Raw genomic sequence first — 8,861 nt, forward strand, 5'->3', positions numbered from 1 at the left:
GGTGCCTCACATAATTATTCAATTAACATGCTACGGAAGGGAAGTGTGACTCATGCCTACTGCAGACTATTACCAAGCTGTTGAATTTTGCTATATGTGATATTTGTCATGGTGCCTAATTGGCTACCACAGAGACGTCTATCCAGTATCCAGTTATACCGTACTTCAATCCAGCTCATTCCACTAGTGTCCTTAAGTATAACTGTCTGGATGTATAATGGGTCAGTGCACGACACTGATTCAGATTGGACCTGGACTGACATGAGTGGCTTATGCCATGCAGGGACAGTTATCACTGTGCTTAAAGATCACAAGTTATGTTGAAATGGGACTTGTAGCACTATCCTGGAATGAATAAGAACCCTAAGTATTGGATGAATAGAAAACTGGACTGGGGTTGAGCAAGGAGGGCATACTCTGGTAATGAGGTGCAGGCTAGTTGCTGACTGAGAAGATGAGTGTAGTGTACCAGAGCAGACAGGCAGACATGGTTCTGTGGCCAGCTAGGGACACAGAGAAAATCCAGTGTTCAAAGTCGAAGTTCAAATCCAAATCCAGTGCCAGATAGAAATAAGCAGAAAACAAGCCAGGAGATTGAGGAGACAGAGTTGAGAAAAACACTCTGCAGACAAACAAAGCCGAAAGGTGATCCCCAAGATACAGGGTGCTGAACCAGCACAGCTAGGGGGACAACTAGGAAAGAGGAATTGAAGGGCTCAGAGTTGAAACTCAAAGCAGAGTCTGAGCAGCCCTCAGATATCCCCCCCGTCACCTGGACAGGCGAGATGATAATTACCTCCAGGTGATTCGGGACTGTTGTCAGTCGGTGTCCATGGCAACCGGCCACAGTGACAGGTGAGTGTGCAGTTAAACGCTAGTCAGTGTGGCAGCAAAGAACACATTCCCCCGAAGAGGAAGCAAATGAAAGACTAGAAAGCAGTGACCCAAATAGTTAAATACTGTAAATCAGTTAAGAAAACCGACAATATTGAAGTACAAGCAGTGACAGAAAGGTAGCTTTGTTTAGCCAGGTAAAATAATGACAATGATTATGCATATTTGAGAATTACAAACATTGTTTTTTGTTTTTATGGTTGCACCCAAAAACATTTCCCAAAACTACTACAAAGGCTATGTTTTGCTGCTTCTTTCCCTTAGCTGAAATGATGTCCATTAAAGATTCTGTTCCATGAGCTTGTCAGGAAGAAACACACTTGTCAGCCAACACTGAAAAGACAGACATCGAATTTTGAGAAGTGCTAAATCAATACGTGGGTACTCATTGAGATAAAAGCTAGTGTTTGATAGAAAAAAAAAGGATTGTTGTGCCTTGTTGTGTCAAATAGAAGCATTCATCTCCACTATAGAAATCCAGACGACTTTCAATCGAGTGCCAAAAAGCAATTTACCTGTAAATGATTTACCTGCTATTAGACATCTGCAATATCTGTCAGTCCTGGTTAGGAAATCCCAGGATTCATTTAAAAAGTGTTTTGGAACAGCAGTAATAGTTCTCCAACAGATATGTAAGACCTCATTTATAATATTGTGCAACAATGAGGTCAACCCCTAACAAAAAAGGACATTCATAATCTAAATAAGGTTCCAAAAAGTGTAACCAGAATTTGTTTCTTACTTGAAATTTAAGACGCAGATAGAGATTTCAGGATACTTATATTGTTAGCCTAGAACAGAATATTTGTTCTAGTTAAAACAAAACAAACTTTTATGGCAACATGGGACAACTCCTATACTTATCTAGGCAGTCCCAAATATACTGGTCTTGCCATTCTGATCTTCATCTACCCCTATCAAGCTGCAGCAGTCTGTCTGTTAGATTTTTCACTCCTCTGCCTGATCTGCTGGTTTTGCATGCATATAATGGCAGTCATCCATTAACAAGGTACAGTAGGTGCTGAATTTCAGTGGTGGATGAGCTATCTTATATGTAACAAACAGTGATATGGAAATATATAATGTATTGTTTATCCTTATAGGTCAGTATATGTCTGGAACGTATGATGTTCCGCATTGTACAGTGGCTATCAACCTCATAATGCTGTGATTTAGGAACTATGCATTTGTTAAATTGCATAAGAGATTTGGGATAACGCTCAGCTAGAACTAGTTATAAAACAAACCTGCTTTCCAATAATAAGGTCTGAGTTTGAGTCATGAGTCAAGTTTGCTTTTCAAAACTAAATTAAAGATAAAATATCACTTTCTTTTACTTTCTCTGAGGAGAATGTCTATCACCTATCTCTAAAAGAAGGACACTTGATATTTGATAATTGGTATTTTGGACATGTGCAGCCTGCAATCATAAATACACAATTCCAGGGTGAAACTGGCTAATCACACACTTTGAAATGGCATAAACTGTACACTACTGTAGAGAATCCATATATTTTATAAAATGCTAAAATAAAATAATCAGTGTCACACCATGCTTACTGTGATGAGGTTCAGAAAGCAGTCATTCACTGGCAAAACTGAGCACTATTCAGCAGGGGACACACCCAAATTTTATCTTTAAGGATACGTAAAAATTCTGGGATTTACCCTATTTAATTTTAAATAATTTAAAATTATTAATATAATTTAATTTCTCCATTTAGGAACAAAAACACAATTTGTCTCGGGTCTTCACATTCTGGAGAAAAATATATATTTTTAGTAGATTTTTCTAGGTGACAGTTGTATTTAGACCTTGTAGCACTACTTTAGTACACGAGAACATAAATATTACCCGAGAGTGAAGAACGTGAAGGTCTCGTTAATCAGGTGGTTGCTAGAAGTACACAATTCTCACAACATTATCCAGTCATTTCTCAAAAGATACTAACATGCTGCCTTTAGTGTCCTCCTTTCTTCCATCTTGCGCTACGTTTCAGGATACTAACAGACCCAAACACAAAAAAAACCTAGCTCCACCTTTGGAGCCCTAGTTACATATACAAACTTTCAAGCTATCTAAGAGGGTAATCCTGTGTTTTATAGCTTTTACTAATGTCCAAAGTCTTCCACAGCTTTGCCAAGAAAACATTCCTCCCTTAATGTTCCTCTCTTTCCTCTAATACTGCAAATAATGACTCAATATCTCACAGGTCCCTCAAACAAAAGCTTAAGACCTGTCCACGGCCTTTTATATCCTGAGAGGCAAGCTGATCACTATCATCGAGCCACCTCACACAGGACACCAGCTCATAGCCTTTCCCTTTACCTGCCTGGAAAAGACTTTTCCTCCAAGAAACGACAGACTTTCACCGAATGGGTGGAGTAGAAAATACTCCCCTATAACCCTGACCCACATCCTGTCACATTGGTGGTTTGTTACTCTTTTTTTAAAAGAAGATTTGTAAAAATAATTTGTAAAAAAGTTATTTATATTTTAGGTCAAGCGTATGTGCTAATAAACTCTTGGTCATGACTGAATACGTTTCAATATGTACGGTCAATATGTTTCAATTTTTTCAGCTGTGGAATTAAATCATTCTGCTTTTGTTTTTGGTATAATAACCAAGGGAAGCAATACATTGCTGAATACTACATATATTATAGTTCAATATAATTTATTCCTCACACAATAATAAAAAGGTAGTGTACTGTACTAAAATTATCTGGTATACTTAGTGGTCCTCAAAGTAGGATCAAACATCCCATTAAAGTTCTCAGTAACAGCATTGACAGGGCCCCTAGAAGACTATAAAATGTTACCCCAATACAGAAAGATGCTAGCAGTATCATATCGGTACTTATATACAGTAGTAAAACACTGGACATCTACAGTAAATATAACCGATGACTTCATCCACCGAAGAATGGATTGCTGTTGTTCCGGTTCAAATGTTTTGTAATTAGCACTAGTATCACATTGTTGAATATTTAGTTTTTGTTTTTAGTTTCCTTCTAGGAGAGTCATTTGAATCAAATGTCCTAGTGAGAGGTATGATAGAAACTGTTCCTAATTTTCAGCACCTACAGTTTCTTCATTCTGTCTGGTGCAGGGCTGATGTTGGAAATCATGAGTTTTAATGTTTCATTCTAAACACCAAGGGGAACCTGTATGAGCTCACTTCCTCAAACTGTAACAGCTAGTTATGAGCCTGAACTGTACAGCCCAGGTGTATACTAGGGCAAACGAACAGCACTAAAAGTTAATGCTTACCTAGCCCTGTCACCAGATAGAAATGGTTTAGATAAGGACTAATGCTTCCTGACATGTCCTCACTATAGCAAAGGGCAACGCCTTTTTAACAAACATCCACACACAGGAGTGGTGTTTCACAGAATCCCTGGGGCTGGGCTTTCTAGGGCTTCAGATACGGTCGGCAGCAGCACAACGGTGCCCCTGCCCCACTTTTTCCTCACGTTCTCCCGGATTCGAGAGGCAGAGCTCTTCAGGGGCAGCCGAGAAGGGCTGAAGGCAGAGAGGACGGCAAGATGGCGATCGTAGTTGTGGATTACAGGGCAGTGACAGCACCGGTGGGGATCGTGCGCTTCTTCGAGATCTTCCTCGCCTGCGTAGCCTTCAGCCTGGTGGCCCATGTGGGCCACATCGCCGCATCCTACTGGGCCTGGTGCATGTTCACCTGGTGCTTCTGCTTCGCCGTCACGGTGCTGATCCTGCTGCTGGAGTTCACCGGCCTCCACGCCAAAATCCCCATCTCCTGGGATGACTTCACCACCGCCTTCGCCATGCTGGCCACCCTCATGGTCTTCACCGCGTCCATTATCTACCCCAGCTTCTACATCCACTCTCACAATTCCTACGCGATTGCCGCCACCATCATGTCCATCCTCTGCTTCACGGCCTATACCGCTGAGGTGGTTTTGACGAGGGCCAAGCCTGGTGAGATCAGTGGCTTTCTATCTACGGTTCCTGGACTCCTGAAAGTGCTGGAGGCCTTTGTGGCCTGCATCATCTTCATCTCCCTCTCCTTCGACAAACACAACGCAGGGCTGAACTGGTGCGTGGCCGTCTACTCCCTGTGCTTCATCTTCGCCCTGGTCATCATCGTCTTCACCATCTGCCGCCTCATCGCCCTCTTCCCCTTCTCCTTCGACAAGGTCCTGACTGGCTACAACATCCTGGCTGTGCTCATGTACGTGACCGCCGCCGTGATCTGGCCCCTCTACAGCTTCCAGAACAACCCTCGTCCCAACAAGTGCCCTTTCCCCTGCACGTGGGATAAGCTTGTGGTGGTCACCTTCATGACTTACTTCAACCTCATCGTCTATATAGTGGACACCGTGTACTCTGTGCGGCTCGTTTTCTTTGTTTCCCCAGCATAGTCGCGGGACCGTTTCAGATCTGCACCAAAGGACAGCCGGCTTTGTCTGACACCATGGTTTTGACTGCGCCTCTGTACACCTTTTCACTTTGTACAGAAAAGGGCATCCATTTTTAAACTTCAAACGAGAAAAGGGTATTTGAGCACTAATCGAGCCTTCTTTCTCAAATGTTAGACACAGGTAGTTTTCGTAGCTTATTCAATTCCAGGCATAGCTGTCATACACAACTCAAGACAGACCAATAGCACAAAGAGTTTTGTAGTTACTGTAAAACCCTCTTCATATTTTATGGTGAATTGTTTTTTTTTCCAGCACTTATTGTGAGATCATATCATACCTGAGTTGTATAAAATGTAACAGAATTTTAATTCAGCAAGCCTAGATTTACTCCACATATTTAATACCATGAAAGTAAATAATTATTACTTGGAGCAATATGCAGATGTAATTAAAAGACAGAGAGAGGCTTTTTATTTTATTATGTTTATATCCCAACTATAAAAGCTTGTAACTGGCACTGAGTAAATTATGTCAGGGATATGTTGAAACTCAAAAACTAAACAGAGATCAAGATTTTACTTATTTTAAAGAGGACAATGTTATTCTAAATGGACTTATCAAAACATTTAACCCCTGGGTGCTTGGTGGCAGATGTGCTGTATGTAATCTTTTGGAGAAATAATTGTACAAAAGATGCAGATAACTCTTTGTTTATTACTTTTATCTCAATATAATTTAACTGAAACTGAAAGGTGAAAGAGGCACGGTGGCACAGCAGTTAGCCCTGGGTTTGATTCCAGACCTGGGGTGCTGTCTGGGTGGAGTTTGTATGTTCTCCTCCTGTTGACAGGGGTTTCCTCCCATTGGCCAAAAACATGCTTGTAGGTTAATTGGCTTCTGGAAAAGTTTGGCTCTGGTGTGAGCATGTGTGCATTCTGTGGTGTGTGCCCTTAGATGGGCTGTGTCCTGTCTGGTGTTTGTCTACTTTATGCCTGTTGCTTGACAGGATAGATTCTGGCTTCCTTGGAACCCTGAAAATGTTAGAAAATGAAGTGATGAATGAACACCCCAATTAAATCAATAGTCAACTGGGACTTAAATCTTAAATGATCTTTAGCGCTACAATGTCTCTGAAATATATATAGTCTGTAATTCTCAGTATTTGAACTCCAGAAAGAAATGAAGCCAGACAAAGCTGGGTTAGGTGAAGTCAAACTGATGCAGGAATCTTACATTTCAAGCTGAAGTGTGCTGGCATTGGTTACTTAAAATTCTTTTATAAATGTAGGTTTTTTTAATCAATGGAAAAAAAATGCAAAAGCCATGAAAAGCACAGGACATTTTAAACATTAAGCCATCAGACTCTTCTGAGTAAGTAGATGGTCTGAGACAATACCAAAACCTGTTTTTTTTTGTCAATGAAAGACAAAAACCATTTTCTAGAGAAGCAGATAAATCTCAAAGTCTAATAATGCCAATAATGCATTTTGTAATACTGACCTAATCTCTAGGCTTCCAGATAAATTCCAGTTACTCATTTCAGAGGTATGTTGTGAAGATAAGAACGTTAGGACAGAAAAGGGAGTTGGTTGAAGTCCTTTGTGCTAAATTCAAAGCTTGATCTAAGTGTAACATTTGGGTAACACTTTATCATGTGTTTATAATTTAAATGTACGTATTAAGTAATACATATTGCCTATGGAGCTAATATGAAATGAGCTTTTAAGTCCCAGTGTATTTATAGACTGTTCTCTTTGAATTAATCATGTGCAGACATTTATCATAAAGTGTTACAAACATATGAATGATTCACTCTCTAGTGTTTTGAGGGCAAAAATAAGACAAACTGAATGACTTCAAATCTTTTGGCTCATACACAATTTTTTATGTACTTTTTTTTATTCCACGTGCACTCCAGTTAAATTGCCCCAAGTGTCGACAAAGTTAAAAAAGAATTTCACACCTACATCATTTTTATACTGTAAACTTTTATAGAGAACCGTAAAGTATTTTTATAAGAGGGAAGAATTTACAAAACAACCTGTAACTCTGTTAAAAAGAGATCCATGTCAAATTAAATTTGACCGAACACATTTTGTTTTGTTTTTTATAATGATCTTTTGTTAAAAAAAATAATTAACAATATGAACCTGTTCCTTGAAGCCAAATTTATTGGATAAGAGTAGGTAACATGGCGGTCAAATCTTTGTCACAGAATCTGTGTCTTTTGTACACGCCAGAGGTTGAACACTGAAGACTGACAGTTTTTGGGTCAGTTCTGTCTGAACTCAGCTGCATTAAGCCTGTTGGATCTCACATTCCAAGTGCTCAGTTTAATGTTATGTATTTGGTTCTAAGATGCTTGAACAAGTGTACTGCAATAAATTTACAACTACAATTGCACATACATGGCTCCTGTGATTATGTTCCACGTTAATCATGTTTCATTTTAGCACAGAAGGACAAAAGATGGCTTACAGAGGACAATCTGCTCCAACGTGGTCATTTGGAAGTAAATTATTGTTGCCTTCATGTTTAGACCTAATGGAAACTAAATTTAATTCCCATGATGCTCCAGATTTTCTCATTGAACCAACTAAAAAGGTACTACAAAAAACAAAAATTCATTAACTCGGACACAGTTTTACTCAAATATGAAATGGCGCAATCCAAATACTGTATGCTTAGTTTTACAGAGAATTTTGGAATAAAATAATTTTTGACCATTGAGTACCATAAAAACCATGTTTATAAGAACTTTCAGCTACAATGAAGTGTTAATCTAAAACGGTTTATCTAGATGCTATTCTGTACTCATTACAAGCATCTAGTCACAGAAAGATTTTATGATGGTCAGAAGAAAACATTACAGAGCAATTTTGACTGAATGCCAAGGTGGAGAAATACCAGATCTAAGGTATCTGAAAAACACAAAATCAAAATACTTGACGGAAATAAAAATCCCCCATTTTCATTTTTTTAAAGGGGAGAATGTCAGTGCTGGTTAATTACTCTTAATTATCCCCAGAAAATGAACCAGCTCTCAGATCCATCATCTTCCTTTTTGGCACACATGGACACTACACAAAGACAAGAGGTGGACTCTGAGAAGGGTTTGTGACTTTCCCACTTTCTGTACTATGTGTCAGGTCGACCAGATACGATTATTAGACAGTGGGATGGATCTTGGAAATGCTGCATTTCTTTAATTTAAAACCTGAGAAGTAAAACAATCACTACCCTGCAGCACACTTTTTGTGAATTGTACGAACAACACAGATCGGAATCTTCCCTCTGCTCTGCGGCTCTGCACCATTTCTTTTCCTGCAGGTCCACACTGCCACCTCCATCATGGCTGTCCTCACAACCTGCCTGCAGCATAGAGTGTCTGTAGACTCATGCTCACAACGTCTACTGGCAGTGTTGACAGCTTCTAAACTGCGACTGGTCAGCTGTACAACCCGCAAGGGAAGAATTGCATAGAGAACAGCATTTGTAAACTGCAACTTAAATGGTGAAGCTTTCCCTTCATACCACCTCAACCCAGAAGTATTGCCTACTACAGC

General features: G+C 39.7%; 1 protein-coding gene across 1 annotated transcript; it reads left to right on the forward strand.

The window, feature by feature from the left end:
* The first annotated feature begins 4,200 nt into the window (after nt 1-4,200).
* LOC148645284 (myeloid-associated differentiation marker homolog) lies at nt 4,201-7,698 on the forward strand. The gene has a single exon (XM_088612685.1). It carries the CDS (start codon nt 4,444-4,446, stop codon nt 5,293-5,295), a length of 852 nt encoding a protein of 283 aa, XP_088468811.1. The 5' UTR covers nt 4,201-4,443; the 3' UTR covers nt 5,296-7,698.
* The last annotated feature ends 1,163 nt before the right edge of the window (nt 7,699-8,861 follow it).

The sequence above is a fragment of the Lepisosteus platostomus genome, chromosome 19 (genome assembly GCF_059453375.1).
Source record: "Lepisosteus platostomus isolate fLepPlt1 chromosome 19, fLepPlt1.hap1, whole genome shotgun sequence".
Taxonomy (NCBI): domain Eukaryota; kingdom Metazoa; phylum Chordata; class Actinopteri; order Semionotiformes; family Lepisosteidae; genus Lepisosteus; species Lepisosteus platostomus.